Genomic DNA, 20,077 nt, shown 5'->3' on the forward strand with positions numbered 1-20,077 from the left:
ATGTTGATTTTCCAGAGCAGGAATCCAGTGGAAGATGCCTCTCAAAACAAGTTCCTTTCCCAGGCTGATGAAGTGTCAATATCTTATTTTATATTTCTTCTGCTTCCACACTGGAAAAGGTAATTCATTTTTCAGCACTTCCTTTGTTTTGTATCTTTAAAATCCCATTTCACTTTCAATGGTTGTACCAGGCTGGTGATCCAATGGGATACAGATACACATCCGAAGGCTTGTGTATCTCAGCACTAACGTTGACCCTATTTCATACTAACGTTGTGTAATGGAATTTGTGTACATTTCCAGTGGTTGACTGTCAAAAGGAAAGACAGAAAGTAACACTCTGCTACACTGCTTTATAGAAGGTAAAATAACTAATTCAGACCATTACAGAAACAAAGATATCAGACAAATGCTGCAGTACAATAACTGAATAAAAGATTAGAAATTTCACACGGGTCCTTTAGAATACTGAAATTTCCTCCAGTAAGAGAAATCAGTCCAATTGCTGTCCAGCAGCAATGTCTTTCAGTGTTATAAAGCCCTCCTTTGTGAGAATTGTGTAACATCAGCTTTTATTACTGAGTTTCTTCCTCGCTGGCAGGTTCAGGTTGAGAAAGTGGACAGACCAGGCAGAAGGAGGGAGCAGTGTGAACTCTCTAAACAGACTCTTACCTTTGAGGGTAAGATCTCAATCAAGCTCATTTCATTAAAGTCACAGATTAAATTAACAATGCTGCTTTTCCCTCTGCATCTCTCCACTGTCCTTGCATTGACAGACCACTTTTCCAATATTCTGTTTTGGATGAGCTCTAACTTCATTCATTTAAATGTCGACAATATCAAAGCCCTTGACCAAAATTTTTCCGGCGGCGAGCAACCCCCAACGTCATCCCACGTCATTTAAATATTCAGGAAGGCAGGGGCGCAGCAAAATCAGCTGTCCGCCCGCCGACCTGTCAATGGCCAATTGAGGCCATTGACAGGATCATTAAAACAATTAAAGGACCTGCCCGTCCAACTTCATGTTGGTGGGCAGGCCAGGAGCCCCATTGGGCTTCTGAAAAAATATGAAACCTCATCCACTGGTGGGATGAGTTTTCATGTCTGTTTTTAAAAACTTTAATAAACTTTATGTAATAGTTATTAACATGTCCCATCTCGTTTGACATTGTCACATGAGGGGGACATGTTAATAATTTTTTTATTTTGCTATTTTTTAGGAGGAGATCAGAATGCACAACCAGGGGAAGGTGGCAAGAAAGGCTAGAAGAAGAAGAAGAAGAAGTCATTCTGTTGATGTTGCTGGCTTCAGTTATATTTATTTTGATTCCAGCGCTCCAACTTTCAGCGCTCTCCCTGAGACAGCACTTAGGCCAGGATTTTCCCATTGGCGATTTGGGTGCGGGGCCAGCTCGCCGACGGGAAAATGAGTCGGGAGGAACCCCCGACATCATCCCAGTCCCTTCAAATTTTCAGAAGGTGGGTGGACAGCGAAATCAGCTGTCCACCCGCCAACCTGTCAATGGCCAATTAAGGCCATTGACAAGCTAATTAAGATTGTTAAAGACCCTGACCGTGCAACCTTAAGGCTGGTGGGCAGGCCAGGAGCCCCAGCGGGCTTCTGATAATACATGAAACCTCATCCATTGGCGGGATGAAGTTTCATGTCCGTTTTTAAAAAGTTTCATAAAGCTAATGTGTTTCATATTAAAATGTCCCATCTCATGTCACATGAGGGGACATGTTAATAATTTTAATATTTTCTATTTTTGGTGTTTTTTTACCTGTCAGTAGCTTTGCCTCAGGGAGCAGTGCGCTCTTCTGTGCCTTAATTGGCCTGCCCACTTAAAATGGGGCCTGTACGCCCACCAAGGGCAAAATTCTGCCCTTAGTTTCAGGGAGCAGTGCGCTCTTTCGCTTTGACAGTTGGGGAATATCTCCCCCCCGCACAGGAAGCGCATAGCGCTTCCCATCGGGCAGTGCGCTGGGCGGGCCCTAATTGGCCCGGCCACTTATAATGGCGGCGGGGCCCGTTTCGGAGGCAGAGTTCGGCTGCCCACCCTCCACCGAGCCGGTGGGGCCCGCACGCCCATCGAGGGCTAAATTCTGCCCCTTGACTTTAGCCTGTCACATCCTTCTTAACCCATTCCTCCGTCCATCCTCCGCTTTGCCCACTGGGGATGAAGCAGTTTGTTCACAATGTTAGCATTCTCTTTGACTCTCAGCTGAGACTCTGAGCCCATATCCTCTCCATCACAAAGACTACCTATGTCTACCTAATGTCCCCATCTCTGCTTCTATCTCACACCACCTGTGGCTGAAACTCTTATTCATCCCTCCATTGTCTCCAGCCTCAATTACTAGAAGGTTCTCCTGGCCTAGTTCCCATCCTCCATCCTTTATAAACTTCAGCTCATCTAAAACCCTGCCACTGGTATCCAATCCTCAACCAAGTCCTGCTTGGCCAACACCCACTTTCCCATCAGCCTGCACTGGCTCCTGGTTCCTCAACTCTCAAATTTAAAATTTCCATCCATGTGTTTGATTCCCCCCGTGGTCTTGTACCTCCTGTCTCTGTTACCTCCTTCAGCCCTACAACTACCTCTCTCCAGTCCTCTCCATTTCTCTGACTCAGGCTCTTGTGCAGCTCACCACCCTTTGTCTGCCCATTGGCAGCCATGCTTTCAGCTACCAAGGTCCCATAATCTGGGATTCCCTCCCTAATACCCTCTTCCTCTTCACCATTCTCTGCTCCTTTAAGATACTCATTAAAACACACCTCCAGGAATAGGTAATCTATCCACTTAAGCCTGTTCCATTTTGATCAGGTCTTTAATGTCCATGAAACACACAGTGGCAGAATACACTTCATTTCTTTATATTTACTCTATGCAGTAACTTTTCCGTTGTTGCTGATCTCACTGACAGTTCAATGATCCCATTGATCTGGACAGATCAAGTCCCTGTCAGTTTGAGCAGGTGTAAAGTTAAAAATGCATCTTAAAACATGTTCATCTTTAACCTTCATAGGAGAAGGAGCAAATGCAGGAATTACTGATGTCATGAGATTGCAATTTGCATAAATTTCAGAGGCTCCTGCCTAGGCTTCTGATGAGTATCTCATTCACTGATTTGCTGTGAGCTATTAAAATTGTGCCAATAGGAACTGTACACTAAGGCTGAATGCTCCGTTTTAACCAGGCCCCACTTTCTTTCCTCCAGGGTTATGGTGAGTCCCCAAAACATAACAGGACAAACTTTATGTAATCTAAAAATTAAAAAAAATGAGAATTCAAGCAGGGTCTCTGCTCGCTGCCAAAGGCAGGGCAAAATGGAAGAATAAACAAGGGATCTGGAACAGTAGAGGAATGGAGTGTTTAGGGGGGAATAGGGGATATTTATATTTTTCACAGTAGTGCAGCATTTCAATCACCTTTTATATTCTAAATGTAGGAAAATCATTGTAATGCTGGATGTGACTTGGAGCTGCACTAACTGAGACTGTGTTAGGGATTTGTACACACTCTTCTGACAGACTGAAAACTGTAAAGTTTAGGCCCATGTTCCACAGTGGGAGAACCATTTCATAAGATTTTCCCTGACAATCTGAAACCTATTTACTGTTACTCAACATAAAAGAAAGAATTTCAGTTTGTAATGAAAGGGTGAGGGCTTGACCGAGTACCAAAAAACACATTAACCAAATTATGTACAGCAAGAACCACACGTAACAATGAGAAAATGGCCAGATGGTGGTATTGGATGAAAGATAAATATTATCCAGGACCGTGGAGAGAGCTCCCCTGCTCTTCTTCAAATAGTGCCATGCAATCTTTTCACCTTCCTTCAAGGATAGACAGGGACGAGGCTTAATGTCTCTCTGAAACTACAACACTTCAGGGACTGCTGCACTCCTGCTGTACTGCAACGTAGTGTCAGCCTCGATATGTGTTCAAGACTCTAGAAGGGGCTTGATCCCATAACATTGTCAGTTCAGTGAGATTGCAATCACTGGCCCAAGGGTGACAACTAGTTAAATGTAGTTTTAATGAAAACTGTTCAGTGATTTTAATTATACTTTAAATCCTCTAAATGATCTATTGTGTGTCATAGGATTTATAACAATATTCTTCGCAAAATCTTGATATTAATAATACATATATAAAGTTTACATAGCACCTTGTAAATTTGTAGTGGAATTTTCAGGTTTAACTACTTAAAAAGACAATTAGCCTGTAACTGAAAAACCATGGGTAACTGAAACCCAACCAAGCAATCAGGTGTTTGCTGTCGCCAGGCATTTCCATGAGGATTCTCCTGATTGGCCACCATAATTATGACTGTCGCAATCTTGGAATCATATTTGACAGGAGTTTCCGACCACATATCTAATCCATCATCATGTTACGGACAGGAGGGGGATTAATTTAGAACAGCCCTGATTTCTCCTCTCATCACCCATCTGTAAACAGAAAGGTGTTTTTGACTGTGATTTCCCCCATTATAAGTGGTGGCTTGTTTTCCCCAATCCTTCAGTTTGGAGTGATCCAATCCTCTATTAATAACCCCACAGCAAACTTGAGAAAGGTAAAATAAGCGAGTAGTTTATTTTATACACACATGCACAAAACGCAGGAAGGGGCTTCACTACGTCTGACACTTTTGAATTCATATCATAAAAGAGGGAAAAGGGAATGAAAGGGGTTCAGGGCAAAGACCATGATAAAAATAAGAATTATGGTTTCATGTGAGTCCAGAGTCCAGTAAGTCAATGTCCAATGAAGATTCGTTCAGGGGGCTTTGTCTGGTAGAATTCCTGGTCTTGATCCTCGGAACTCGGTTGCTGGTTGAGACTGTTGAAGATGAAGCAAAGTGCTGTTATATCCTGGGTATCAGTTCACTCTGTCGGCAAAATATTGGATTCTTTCTGGAGATCAGACTCTTAGAGAGATGGAGGCCAGAGAGGCCAGCTGCCAAGCTAGAGTCCGATTTTCTCTTCTGAAGTTAAACCTCAACTGAAGATGGAATCGGAAAGCTGTATGATGAACTGAGAGCACACATAGAAATAAATAATTACGATTTGATAGCCATTATGGAGACATGGCTGCAGGAGGACATGGATTGGGATCTGAACATTGAAGGGTACAGGATATTTAGGAAGGACAGAAAGTGAGGAAAAAGTGGAGGGGTGACTCTGTTAGTAAATGATGGTATTAGCCCAATAGAGAGGGATGACTTAAGCTTAGGAATCCAGGATGTGGAAAGGGTTTGGGTAGAGATGAGGAATGGTAAAGTCAAGAAGTCCCCCGTGGGAGTTGTGGACAGGCCCGCTAACAGTAACCACATGGTTGGGTTAAGCATAGAGGAAGAAATAATTAGAGCTTGTCAGAAATGAACGGCAATAATCACGGGAGATTTTAATTTATATATGGACTGGAAAAGTCAGATGGGCAAAGATAACCTAGATGAGGAATACATTGAATGTTTTTGAGATAGTTTCTTGGAACAGCATGTTCTGGAGCCAATCAGATAGCAGACTATACTGGACCTGGTATTATGCAATGAAATTAGAGTAATTAATGATCTCATAGTGAAGGCACTCCTAAGTAGCAGTGACCATAATATGATTGAATTTTACATTCAGTTTGAGGGAGAGGGGAGTGGGTCTGAGACTAAGTTTTTAAACTTAAATAAGGGTAATTATGAGGGCATGAAAGTTTATCTGGCGAAAGTGAATTGGCAAATTAGGTTAAGGGATAGGTCAATCGAAATGCAGTGGCTAACACTTAAGGTGATATTTCAGAATGCACAGAATAAATACATTCCAATGAGCAAGAAAAAGTCCAAGGGACAGACACACCATCCATGTTTAACTAGAAAGGCTAAAGATAGTATCAAAGTTAAAGAAAAAGCATATAGTTGTGCAAAGATAGGTGGAAGGCCAGAAAATTGGACAGAATATAAGAAACAGCACAGAATGACTTAAAGACTAATAAGGAGGGAAAAATTAGAGTCTGAGAGAAAGTTAGCCAGAAATATAAAAAGAGATAGTAAGAGTTTTTATAAATATTTAAAAAAGAAAAGCATTAACAAAATGAGTGCTGGTCCCTTAGAAAATGAACCTGGAGAATTGATAATGGAAAACAAGGAGATGGCAGATGAATTGAACAGGTATTTTGCATCAATTTTCACAATGGAGGATATAAGTAACATCCCAGAGGCAGCTATAAACCAGGAAATGGAAGTGGGGAAGGAAGTGAGGAAAATTACACTCACCAGAGAAGTGGGACTGAGTAAATTGTTGGAGCTGTGGGCTGACAAGAGCCCGGGTCCTGATGGACCTCATCCAAGGGTCTTTTTCAGGTTGGTGAGGTGTAGCGAGTGGTTGCCACAGGGATCAGTGCTGGGAACTCAACTGTTTACAATTTATATAAATGAACTGGATGAAGGGATTGAAGGGATGGTTGCCAAATTTGCTGATGACACAAAGATAGGTAAGAAAGTAAGTTGTGAAGAGGACACAAGGAGGCTACAAATAGGTTAAGTAAGTGGGCAAAGACCTGGCAGATGGAGTTTAATGTGAGAAAATGTGAAATTGTCCATTTTGGCGGGAAGAATAAAAGAGAAGCAAATTATCTAAATGATGAGAGATTGCAGAGCTCTGAAGTGCAAAGGGATCTGGGTGTCCTAGTGCATGAATCACAAAAGGCAAGGATGCAAGAACAGCAAGTAATTAGGAAAGCTAATAGAATGTTATCATTTGTTGCAAGGGGAATTGAATACAAAAGTAGGGAGGCTATGCTTCAGTTGTACAGGGCATTGGTGAGACCTCATTTGGAGTATTGTGTACAGTATTGGTCACCTTATTTAAGGAAGGATGTAAATATGTTTGAAGCAGTTCAGAGAAGGTTTACCAGACTAATTCCTGGGCTGGGTGGGTTGTCTTATGAGAAAAGGCTGGACAGGGTAGGCTTGTATCTGCTGGAGTTTAGAAGAGTAAGAGGTGAGTTGATTGAAACATATAACACCCTGAAGAGTCTTGACAGGGTGGAAGTGGAGAGGATGTTTCCTCTTGTGGAAGAATCTAGAACTAGGGGTCACTGTTTAAAAATTAGTGGTTGCCCATTTGAAACAGAGATGAGGCAAAGTTTTTACATTCAGACAGTCGTGAGTCTTTGGAACTCTCTCCCTGAAAAGGTGGTGGGAGCAGAGTCATTGAGTATTTTTAAGACAGAGGTGGATAGATTCTTGATAAGCAAGGGGTGATAAGTTAAATGTGGTTACTGGGATGCAGATTTCAGATTACTATCAGATCAACCATGATCTTATTAAATGGCAGAACAGTCTCGAGGGGTTGAATGGCCTGATTCTGCTCCTTGTTTATATGTATGTTCATAAAGCAATTCAAACAGCTCAAATCTCAGTCGTGTAACAGGGTGGTTTTGGGTCAAGCTATACAGCTGACGAGACACGCTTGTTAAACCCTATTACATTTTGAGCAGGTAACTGGAGAACCATTAGCACAATTTAGAGATGAGGAGTCCCAAATAGGTCTGCCTTTGTCCATAGCTGGCTAGTGAAGACGTCTCATCTACTATCCTTTGTGTTTGCTTGGCTGGAATGTTTATACCATGCAAGGAGTGTTATATTCCAGGGGTTCGATGTGTTCGCCTTTGTCCATTTTTAATTTGCTCTGAAACTTCCAGAACTACTATCATGTGGTAGCGGCAGTCCAGCCATTTGTCTATTTTCAAAAACAGAATTTTATCAGGAGAATATGGAAAATAAACAAATTTCTTTTAGATTTTTTTCTTCTTCATGCCAACTCGGCAGGACACACCTCCACCCTTGGTGCAAAAATATGAATTCTATTTCAATTTTTTATATATATGTGGTCTTAAGGAGGAGGAATATGAAATGAAGAAGTATACATGCATTCCCTCATTCACATTGGCACATCAGACACACTGTTAGCGGGGAAATGGCAGTTCCCTGCTGCATTTTCTTTTTGTGATTTAAATCCCAGACTGGGTGTCCGCAAGGACATTATCCAGTCCTGGAATTTGGAAAGTTTTAGGTGACTTGGGAAGATTCGAAATTCATCTGAATGGGGAAACCTATTCGGTGCTAGTCCAGACGTCCCTTGGTTGGGGGTCAGGCATTCCAACCTCCTGATTAAGTGTCTTTGAAAGGGTCTGGGGGTTTTACAGGATGGCTAGTACTCAGGGGGAAAGTGATGGTCAAGCTGCTCTGGACAATCCACAGGGGAAGGCTGGACGTCTCACTCTGTGGATGCCAGGCACTGGGATCATAGGGCTGAGCTGCCCTTGTCCAGTTTAGCTCTTGCCTGTCCAGATTTGTTACCTGTGGGTTCATCTGTTTGAACCCAGGGACGGGATGTGAGCTGAGGGTCAGGAGAGTGGGATGTTTTAAAGGGATCGGGCCTCTGTAGAGGATTCCACTTCAGGATCTGGCTCAGGCGCTAGCACAACTGGAGAGTTCCAGCTTCTGGTGCTGGATCCTTTGTGTTGGCATAGCAAAGGCGAGCAGTTGGCCCCCGAGCTTGGGCCAGCCTTTCTGGGCCTGGATGAGAGGAAGATGGTTGTCTGGCAGGGGCCTCTCCTGCATTCATACCGTAGGCTGGTGGGTGTTTATGGATCGTTTTAGACAGGGTGGGTAACCCTGTCCAGTCAAAAACAGAATTACCTGGAAAAACTCAGCAGGTCTGGCAGCATCGGTGGAGAAGAAATCAGTTAACATTTCGAGCCTTCACGGCCCTGTCCAGTCACTTTGCGATTCTGCATTATGGTGTGTGAACAGAGGTTGGATCCAATCTGGATGTTGGTCCCTCTGCTGGTCAGTCAGTGGGTAGACGTTGTGTCATTTGAGACACTACTGCCCTCTAGTGGATGGTCAGCTCTTGCTGTGCCTCCCGGCAGTTTTTCAACTAAGTCAGGTGTTACCCTCACTCTTTCTGGGCCAATTTGGGGAATTTTCTGCTCCACATTGAAATTCACCATAAAGCTACTGGCCAAACCAATCATTGGCTTCCTAGCTAGGACCTTTGGCTTGCGAATGGGCTTTCTCTTAACTTGTTCCATGTCCTTGGAACCCTTCTGTCTTCAAGTGGAGGTGCAGTACCAACTACATTCCCTCATGGCTTTTTGACTGGGGAAGGCATCTCACTCCCTATCTGCTCATGGGTTTGGGAGCTCCCTTTGTCCCTATTTAATGTCAGAAAAAAGGTGTCTGCTGGCCCTACTTCAGGCAAGTCCTTACCCTTTTCCTTTCTGGGTTTAATAACCTGCCTTCCTTCAGGCTCTTCGGCCACGAGGGTCATCTCCAACACTAATTCGCTCCCTGCTCTCGGGCTCCTCTGGTCCCTATTTAATTCTGGGATTTTTGGGGAGTCTATTTCAGATATTGTAACCTCCTCCAGTCCCACAACTCTCTGAGATATCTGCACTCCTCTCCTTCTGGCTCTCTGTGCATCCCTGATTGTTTCACTATTGGTAGATGTGCCTTCAGTAACTCAGACTCGGAGCTCTGCAATTCCCTCCCTGAACCTCTCCTCCTCTCTACCTTTTGCTTTTCCTTTAGTGCTGCTTAAAAACTATGGCCCAGATTGTTGTCCCCGGGTTGGGAGCGCAGAGTCGGGTGAATTCCCGGCACTGTGAACACGACATATAACAATGGCCCCCCCGTATGTGGGACTGACGGCCGGGGGATGCAGGCTGAAACAGGAGTCGGGGTGGATGACCCCGGAATGAATCGGCAGCGCAGAGTTGGGCTGGGTACACGGCCTGCCTCTGTGCCTGGCACCGTGTTTAATTACATAAAAGTTATAATAAAACAAAAAAACATCGCTCCAGACTTCACCCTTCATGCCCCACATACTCCCTATGCCAACCTATGTCAACCCATGCCCCCACCCACTGCCATGCCCCCCACACCCCTATGCCAACTTAATGTCCCTCTGCCCACACGAGAGTCACACAAGGGGACATGTTGTTAACATTTTAAAAATCTTTATTTTTCATTGTTCAAAATCTTCATCTCCCTGAGGCAGCTCTGTACCTCAGGCAGCTTTTCCTGCATGCACCCGCGCGCATGGAGGAACTTCCGCGCTCGCTTCCCTCCTCCCCACACAGGCAGTGTTGAGCGCTGCAGCACACGTTTCACGCTAGGTGGGCCTTAATTGGCCGTCAACATGAAATCACAGTTGGGCCCAGATCGCGGGCAGTGATCGGCTTCCCAACCTCTCCCCTCGGCTCCCAGAACTCTCCTCTCGCCCCCCCTGACATCTCCCCTCGCCCCCCCAACCTCTCCCCTCGCGCCCCCAACCTCTCCCCTTGCCCCCCAACCTCTCCCCTCACCCCCCAGAACTCTCCCCTCGCCTCCCCGACCTCTCCCCTCGTGCCCCGAACCTCTCCCCTAGCCCCCCCAACCTCTCCCCTCACCCCGCAGAACTCGCCCCTCACCTCCCCGACCTCTCCCCTTGCCCCCCCCAACCTCTCCCCTCGCCACCCCCAACCTCTCCCCTCGCCACCCCCGACCTCTCCCCTTGCACCCCCCAAACTCTCCCCTCGACCCCCCCAATCTCTTCCCTCGCCCCCCTGACCTCTCCCCTCGCACCCCCCCGACCTCTCCCCTTGCCCTCACCGAGCCCAACCGACGAGGGCAGAATCTTGGCCCATATGTCCATGGATGTCAAATTTTTGTTTGATAATCCTCCTGCGATGTATCTTGGAACTCTTTAACACTCTAAAGGTCCTTTGTAAATATAGGTTGGTGTTGTCGTTGATGATGAATTTCTGATTATGCAAGTCGTGTGGGATTTCTCTCAATTTTCCATCAAAGTCACAGTCGTTGATTAGAAAAATTCCTGAGAAAATTCTAGGAGGTTGGATTAATGGTTATTCTGTGATTATATTTTCAGTGAGAGTTGGAGGTGAATTTACATTTTGTGGATACCTACAAGGCAACATTAATACGTCTCATCACGATATTGGCCCTGGGCCCTGTTCATTGAAAGTGTCCATAAACCCAGCTGGCTTAGAAATAAAAGCTCATCTCATTGAGAACGGTCCTTCAATCTGTACGGAAGATGTTGCAGCAACTACATCCGATGCTTTGTCAGAAATCTGCATCACTTGGAAAGAACGTGTTGACCAACTGTTCGTAACCCATGGCGATGTTGTTAAATCCTATTCAACTGCCATGGCCACTGGAGCGAAATGTTGTCAAAATTTCATTCTCACCAACAGCATTTCAAGTAATGATTCATCGCTGCTGAGTGATATCATTTACATCCACGGAACAGACTTCAGTCCTGTTCACATCGAAAATGCTTCTTATTTACAATTTACAGGATCTGAAGGAGCATGTGGTAAGTAGAATAATAAATTACACATTGTGATTGTCTTCCATTTGAAAAATCTCTAAGATTTATAATAAATAAAGACAGGAACAGAAATAGGCCCAGGCTTTCTCTTCCTCTCCTCCTGCTAATGGCAGGTGGTGGGGGAGGGGTGGCAGGGTGGTTGGGGGCTGGTGGGAATGAAGAGAAACCAGTAAGACTGGAACCAGGTGTGACCAGTATACAATGGCCTTTTGCTTCCAGTTCCCAGCTGGTGATAGTAATGGTGGTGGCGATGTCCGAACCAGTTCAACTGGTCACAGATGGTTGTGACCCTGGAGAACTGGTCAGAGTCTATGGGCATGGACCAGTACTACTGGTTATAGCACCATTGGTTTTTGCATAGTAGGTGGAGTCACTGCCAGTTATGAATTAGTCCAAATAGGTTATTTCCTCATTTCCCTAACGTACACATACAATAGGTGCCCATTTTATTTGTTGCTTTATTATTCCATTCAAAGGTTTATTTTTCTTTATGTTTACCTTTATTTAAAGAGTGAATACGTCATGATTAAGCTGGTTATCTTTAATTAAAAGTGCGAAAAGGTGGTCTCCTTCCAGTGTTTGTGTGGGTGAAGGTGCTGAGGGCTCTGACTCTTATTAACACATTGAGGCAGGAGTCATTAAGTTTTTATACACAGTTTCTTTATTTTGCGGAACCGATGCAAATAGTTTATGATAGTTACATAAAGAACATGAAGATTGATTCAGGAAAAGGAATGAATGCTTTTAGACAAGCACAGCCCTGTGTGACTCTAAACTGTTGGCTGGTTTGGTGCTGCTGCTTCTCCTTCCGGTTAAGGTCCATTATCTTCTCTGTGGTGTGATTGTTCATACGAGCTTTCTCTTTAGCCACCTCCTCCACACTCACTCCTTCCTTCTCAAGGTGGTGGGCATAGCAGCTGCAGATGGGAGAAAAGGAGGAGAAAATAAGTCACAGCTGAAGCCTGCTAACTGGAGATGGAGGATTCAGCTAGATCAGGGATGATGTTTTTAGCAGTCTGGGCTCGAGCTGATGGGAGAAAACCGTTAGTGTTTGCATCGTACTCACCTTTAATGACGCTCAGCTTCATGGGTGAGAGCGGAGGTTTCGCTAGGGTAGGTGCGGCAGTGTTCACGATCCAGGCACACCGTTTGCCATAAATAGAGCAGCAGGTCAGAACCTCTGCAGCCCATATAGCAGAAGCCAGAGTCTTGATAAACGTGGGGTTCATCCTCGAACATATTACATTCACCCACTGACGCTCCTTGAGGATGACACCGACCTGCATTCACAGCTGTAGGCGTCAGCATCAAGTGCAGAAACTATTTACACAGAATAACTGTGAATGAAAAATGCTACAGATACGGATATATGTTCTAATGTGGCAAATTGTGAGGTTATGCATTTTGTCAGGAAGAGTAGAGGAGCTGAATATTATTTATATGGAGAAAGACTGCAGAAAGCTACAGCACAGAGGGATTTGGGAGTCCTCATGCATGAATCCTAAAAAGCTAACATACAAGTTCAGCAGGGAAGAGGGAAGGCAAATGGAATGCTGGCCTTTATTTCAAAGGGAATGGAGTGTAAAAATAGGGAAGTCTTGCTAAAACTACAGAAGGCACTAATTAGACCACACCTAGAATACTGTGAACAGCTTTGTTCCCCTTATCTAAGGAACGATATACTGGAGGCAGCCCAGGGAAGGTTCACTTGGTTGATTCCAGGTATGGAGGGATTTTTTTTTGAGGAGAGCTTGAGTAGGTTGGGCCTGTACTCATTGGAGTTTGGAAGAATGAGAAGAGACCTTATTGAATCATTAGATTCTCAGGGAGCTTGACAGGGTAGACGCTGAGAGGTTGTTTCCCCTTCTGGGAGAGTCTTGGACCAAAGGGCATAATCTCAGAGTAAGGGGTCGACCATTTAAAACAGGGATGAGGAAGAAATTCTTCTCTCAGTGGGTAGTGAATCTGTGGAATTCTTTACCGCAGAGGGCTGTAGAGGCTGGATCATTACGTATATTCAAGGCTGAAGTAGACAGATTTTTAATCAGTAAGGGAATCATGGGTGATGGGGAAAAGGCAGGAAAGTGGAACTGAGGATTGTCAGATCAGCCATGATCTCATTGAATGACAGAGCAGACTCGATGGGCCGAATGGCTTACTTCTGCTCCTACGTTTTATGGTCTTATAGATGATCATCTCCCAAAGAGGTGCTTTCTGGAGTCTGGTAGGAGTACTTGATACGCTGTGAGAGAAATTACATTTCCATCAACGGGACTGTAGAGCCGGGTGTCTTCATGGATGGGTATCTGTGAGGCAGTTGATGAGGGTACATCCTCATGCTGCTGCATTGATCTGGGGGGCAGGGGGGATGCTAGCCTAATGTCACCCATGGCCTGGTTGGATTGTTGAGGCTCTGGAGCTGCAACACAAAGTAAAAGATGTTGGCTCCTTATGCGGACCTCACTGTGGCCTGGGTGCTGCACTGCACCTTCCAAACAGAAAATTTTCCTGAGCATTCAGGCTATGGAAACAGAAATGTTACCTGGTGAGCGGCTCCTTCGCTGCTCCTGAAGGTACAAGTTGAGGTCCCGCATCTTCTCCATTGGGTCCTGGAGGTGTTGGCTTCTGCTTGTGGCTCCTCCAGGTTGTGGGTTAGGTTTTCCACCCTCAGGACTTTGTTTTGTTCCTCAAGTCCCTGTGTGGCCTTTCCCGGCACTCAGAGTCAGCCCCCTTGGTGGAGAGCTGTCCATTTCTACCTCCATTAATGAAATGGAGGGAGAGTCTGCCATGTCCCCTGGCGGCATCATGACCTCTGGAGCACCGCACATATATTCTTGACGGTCTGCGAGAAGCTTCGGAGCTGTTTTCTCCGGGCATTCATTGTCTTGTCCTCCTTCTCCTATTAACATATGAAAATTTAGAGGTTAGGAATGGTTTTGCCACTGCCCAGATACAGTTGACAGACTGTTCACAAAAGTGCCCTTACAGTCCTGTTCAAGGAAAATGTTGACGGTTATGTGAGATGGGACAAAATGAGTTGCTGATGGAGAGCACCTACCCTGGCCGCACTAGAGGCATCAAACACCCTCTTCAGCGTTGGTCTGCTTGTGCCAGGAACTTGCTCCCAGCTCTGCCCCACACTGCTATCCACCACACGAGGCTGCTGAAGGCTGGCCCCCTCCCTTTTTTGCTCTAACAGCCTCGGGGGATTCTGCGGAGACAGGAGCAATAATTAATCAACTTATCAGAGACAATTCCCAATTTCACAAATGACCAGCATTCCCATTACCTCCAAGCAGTAAGACCCGTGCTTTGAAATAAGGATCATCAACTCCCCGGAGATGTGCACCGCTATCGTAGTCATCGGAGCTGCCTCTGCTCACCTGAATCCAGCGGGTCTTGTACACCTTCGTGGAAGTGTGCATCTTCAGGCCAAACCTCTTTATGTCCTGCTTGATGGAGATAATTCTGTAGATCCCCTTATTGTCAAGGAAGTTGACGTACGCATGCTTAGCAGTTGCTGCAGCCATATTTAGAATAGTATACCTGTATGAGAGAGTGTAAGGGAATTGACAGAAACCAGGCAGCAGGTAAGGCTCAGGCCTTTAATAGGAACTTGCTTATTCACGGGGAATGTAGTTAACCGTGATATCAATATATTTCCCCCTTAATATTGTTTGTTATATCCCTGTCGGTATGTAATAATCCGGGAATAAAAGTAATATTTTGAATGGATTGACCATGTATTTTATGTACATTAACTATTCGAGCAGGCTCTTTCTACACCATGGGCAGATTTTTCTGCCTGTCGGGCGGGCGGGCCTGACCCAATCTCCGGCGGGCGGGGAGCCGATCCATTTTATGTGGGCGGCCCAATTAAGGCGTGACGCCCGACACGAAGTGCTTTGCGCTTCCTGTGCGGGCGGGGGGGGATTCCCCAAAAGCGAGAGTGCGCTCTTTCGCGCATGTGCATCTCCCTGAAGGTAAGAGATTGCTTACACTTTGGAAAGGATTAAAAATAGAAAAAAAAAATTCCCTAACATGTCCCCCTCATGTGACAAAGTCATATGAGATGGGACATGTTCATAATTTACACTATAACTTTATTAAACTTTTAAAAACCCTGCATGAAACCTCATCCCACTCGTTTCATGTTTTATCTATTTGCCGCCGGGGCTTGTGGCCTTAAGGTTGGACGGGCAGGTTCTTCAATTGTTTAAATGATCCTGTCAATGGCCTCAAGTGGTCATTGACAGGTCAGTGGGCCAGCAGCTGATTTTGCTGCGCCCCTTCCTTCCTGAAAATGTAAATGGGGTGCAGTGACGTCGGGGGTTCTGCCCAACATCATCCCTCGTCATTTTACGCGCCGGCAAGCGGGCCCTGCCCCCTTCTCGCTGACGGCAAATTTCTGCCCCATGGTTTCTTTTTATTCTTAACAGAAAAAGAATTATTGGCAACCTGCTGGACCAGACCCCCCTACCCCCACCTAGGTGCTGGACCGGACCCCCCTACCCCCACCTAGGTGCTGGACCGGACCCCCCTACCCCGACCTAGGTGCTGGACCGGACCCCCCTACCCCCACCTAGGTGCTGGCCTGGAATCCCCTACCCCCACCTAGGTGCTGACCCAGACCCCCCTACCCCCACCTAGGTGCTGGCCTGGAACCCCCTACTCCCACCTAGGTGCTGGCCTGGAACCCCCTACCCCCACCTAGGTGCTGGCCTGGAACCCCCTACCCCCACCTAGGTGCTGGCCCAGATCCCCCTACCCCCACCTAGGTGCTGGCCCGGACCCCCCTACCCCCACCTAGGTGATCGCCCAGGCCTCCCTATCCCCACCTAGGTGCTGGCCAGGACCCCCTACCACATCTCCGTGCTGAACCGGACCCCCTACCACATCTCTGTTCTTAAGTATGTGCAGGGATCTGCTACTCCCTGTTCCCACCTCTGTGCACATCCCTCTCCTTTAATAGATACCTCTCCATTACCCTGGGGAATGGGGTCATTTATCCTTTCAAACCAGAATACACCTGCCTATATCTAGATCGCACTATGTAAAGAGTATGTAAATGAGGGAATTCTGCTCTCCACCACATTTCCCACAATTTTGGATATTTGAACACTAGACAAGGGCTGCCGGCTCAGCCCAGGAATTCAACATTCGTGTTTGGCAGAAGGGGGCTTAGTGTAAAAAAAAATTTGTGAGTAGCACGCAGAGTCTCTTTTCAGAAGGATCCTAAATGGAGGCCGGTGGCACTGCCTCTGGTATATTAGTGACCCTGAGGTCAGACTGTTGTCTGAGGTCAGGGGAACAGCTTCCTGGAGAGCAGAGACCCTCTCCCCAGAGATGTCCCCCAGTCAGTGGGGAGGAGGAGGTAGAAAGCCTGGGCTATGTAATGTAACCCAAATAAACACTGAAATCAAAACTTTAATTATGCAAATAATGTTGTTATATGTCACTGAACAATTCATTTACTGAGCTGTTTAGTGAAAGGAATTGATGATTCTAAATACAGATTATGAAGTATGCATTCCTTTAACTTTTCAAGTACATTTCTCATAAAAATATCTACCCACAGTATTAAAGAAATATTCGTTCCTGTCCAGCTAGAGTTCAAGATGTCTCTTCCAACTAGACTAATATTTATTTTTTAGAAAGTAACATTTTAGTTCTAATGTTAAGCAGTTTAATAGAAGGATTCATCCTAAAAACAACAGATATGAAATCATTTGTCATTTGGCAGGATGAGTGTTCAGGGTCTAATGTGTCCAATCTTCTGTCACGATCACAGTGATTTACTTCCAGAGTCTGAAGCTCTCATTCTCCTTTACTTGGGTTGTTACTGTTTCTCCCACTGTGCCTTTCACTTGGTAGAAAGTTCAGGCAAAAGGTCATTGACATAAAACTGAATGCAGTTTCCCTCTCCACAAATGATGTCAGACATGCTGAGCATTTCCAGCATTTTCAGCTACAGGCCATACCTAAGGTACAGACTGTACCCAGCCAGCCCTTACTTGCAAAACTCAAAACACAGCGTCCAACATAAGATGTGATTCCGCGATTGGACAGCATTTGCTAAATAATCCTCAATGTGCTAAGAATTACGCTGAAAGCCAATTTAAGATTGTCAGTTGGGCCCACAGTGTGGCACATTTGTGTGTGCTGGAAGCTACATATATTAATACACAAGGTCCTGTTCTTTGCAGACAGAAAGAACATGTACATACACTGCGCTTGTTTCAGCTCAGCAAAATAAGTAACAGCCGTTCGCTGACTCATTCCTCAGTGCAATGCCTTGACTAATCAGGGTCAAGCTGCCTAGTTTAAATTTCAATCAATGCTTGGCAGTTTACTATCAGTCACCATTACTGGTGCATTCTCCATAGCAACATCTCTACCAATCAGAGTCCACTTGCCAACCAATCAGCACTCTCTTCTCATACAATTTAAATTGTTTTTTTCCCCTTCAGTATTCTTGCAAAGTGTCCTGATAAGTGCAAGACGAAAAGCTTCGACATGTTTCTTTTTTCAGCAATACCCATGGTTATTATTTTAGATTTTTCACTCTGCTGTACAGGACAGAGTTCTACACAAGCCTGGAGACATGTGTGTACAAGCTGCCTCCCTAAGTCTAGAAATGTAAATGTTTAGAGATGAACGGGAGAATGTCCACAGATTAAACTTTTAAATGAAATACAGGTAGCTTTTCAAAGTTTCCAAAGGACCAGTGGAGCACTTTGTAAACCTGATTGGACACCACACTGGATTCACACTTTATGTGAAGTCAGATCAATGTGGTGTAAGGCTACCCAACCCAGGGAGTTTCACTTTGCTTCACTCCAGAGTCACATCGGACCGGACTCCAGATTTACATCACCAGCTTAGCATTGGTTTGAAGTGAAAATCACATCACATGGACACCAAACTTGCCCGAAATCATAGCATTGGCAATTTTTAAACATTACACTGCAATTTGCAAGAGAAAGTACATAAAATATCTTCACCAAATACAGTCTTGGAACAGCTAAACTGGATTTACATTAATGCAGGTTTTGTCTTTTAAATAATTCGATCAAAATATTTCTTATAATATTCATTATATTGAGTGTCCCTCATCTTTTTCGCTCTCTTTTCAATTAGTATCACCATTTTCTGACTGTACAAATCAGAAAGAGAAACTGACTCAACTCGCAGGGAAAGGGCCATTGAAACTAAATGATACTCGTCTTGCAATTCCTCTGACCAACAGAATCCTGGAGGAATGCAATGAGACCATTTCAGTCGGGTAAGTGTCAACAGCTTGAAGTGGAGAAAAGCATTTAAAAGGTGATGGTTTAGAAATTCCAGCCCCAAGAATTCAACAGATTCATTGACGGTTTTTCTGTTCTGGAATATATCCTGAGTATTGTTCATCTAGTTTTGAGTTTGCCGACAAGAGATAAAATCTGCTCCTTGTAATACAAAACTGCTTTGTTCAAATTGTTATTTTTAATAAAAATCCCAGAAAAATGTTCCTTGTTTAAAATGCATTGGAAATGTGTTAAAAACAAAAAGCTGCGGATGCTGGAAATCCAAAACAAAAACAGAATTACCTGGAAAAACTCAGCAGGTCTGGCAGCATCGGCGGAGAAGAAAAGAGTTGACATTTCGAGTCCTTATGACCCTTCAACAGAATTGAAATGTGTTGTTTATTTCAAACCTCTTAATTCTAATTCAAGTTCCTGCTACAAGTGGAGTCTGATTTATTCTGCCACTTTACTCAAATTCAACTCCACAATCAACATCAGGTAGTGAGACATCACAGCTTCTCCCAGCTGAATGCAGTACATTCTTAGGTGGAGACAAAGCAGTTTGGTGAGTCTGGCTTGCCAGAATGTCACAGTATCAAATATATAGAGGAGACCTGGATAAATGGAGAAAGTTGTGATACTGAAATTTAACATCCACCCCGTCCAGTAAGAGAGTCAGTGCAGATGTTCGGTAGGCCTTGTGTATCCAGGGGAAGATGAACTTAACTTCATCCCAGTGTTGAATCAGATTTGTTGAGCTTGTTCAAGTAGGCAAGAGCAGACCAGACTTATCTTGCAGGGAAAGGTGAGTTAAATCATTGAAGAATTTGGAATCTACCTGGTTTCTATAGATCAACCACCTTAAAAACAGTCACAAAATCTCATCCAGACACACATGGGGCTGAATTTTGCCCTTGATGTGTGGGCAGCCGATCGCCGCCGCCGAAATGGGCCGTGCTGCCACTTTACGTGGGCGGACCAATTAAGGCCCGCCCAGCGTGACGTCCGGCAGGATGCACTGTGCCCTCCCTGTGCGGGTGTGAGGGAGGGGGGGATACCCCAAATGTGAGAGTGCGCTCTTTCGCTCATGTGCGTGAAAGAGTGCACATCTCCCTGATGCTAAGTGCTGCCTCAGGGAGACCGCTGAAAGGTTTTCTAGTTTAAAAATAGAAAAATAAAAATATCATTAACATGTCCCCCTCATGTGACAATGTCACACGAGATGGGACATGTTAATAAAGTGCATAAAAACTTTAATAAACTTTTTAAAAACCAACATGAAACCTCATCTCCCCAGTGGATGAGGTTTCATGTTTTTTCAGAAGCCCACTGGGGCTCCTGGCCTGCCCACCAGCCTTCAGGTTGGACATGCAGGTCCTTTAAT

The 20,077-nt window shown here is 45.0% G+C and overlaps 1 protein-coding gene across 1 annotated transcript; it reads left to right on the forward strand.

The window, feature by feature from the left end:
• Nucleotides 1–18: 18 nt before the first annotated feature.
• LOC144681356 (uncharacterized) lies at nt 19–18,784 on the forward strand. The gene is made up of 3 exons (XM_078542952.1): nt 19–119; nt 10,940–11,389; nt 18,545–18,784. Exons 1-3 carry the CDS (start codon nt 35–37, stop codon nt 18,691–18,693), a joined length of 684 nt encoding a protein of 227 aa, XP_078399078.1. The 5' UTR covers nt 19–34; the 3' UTR covers nt 18,694–18,784.
• The last annotated feature ends 1,293 nt before the right edge of the window (nt 18,785–20,077 follow it).

Source organism: Cetorhinus maximus, chromosome 6 (genome assembly GCF_964194155.1).
Source record: "Cetorhinus maximus chromosome 6, sCetMax3.hap1.1, whole genome shotgun sequence".
NCBI lineage: Eukaryota > Metazoa > Chordata > Chondrichthyes > Lamniformes > Cetorhinidae > Cetorhinus > Cetorhinus maximus.

Excerpts from the sequence above, each read along its gene's own strand:
- LOC144681356 (XM_078542952.1), top strand. The coding sequence starts at position 35 with ATGCCTCTCAAAACAAGTTCCTTTCCCAGGCTGATGAAGTGTCAATAT. Across the intron at positions 120-10,939 it reads CTGCTTCCACACTGGAAAAG|TGAGAGTTGGAGGTGAATTT; the intron begins GTAATTCATTTT and ends TTATATTTTCAG. Across the intron at positions 11,390-18,544 it reads AGGATCTGAAGGAGCATGTG|TATCACCATTTTCTGACTGT; the intron begins GTAAGTAGAATA and ends CTTTTCAATTAG.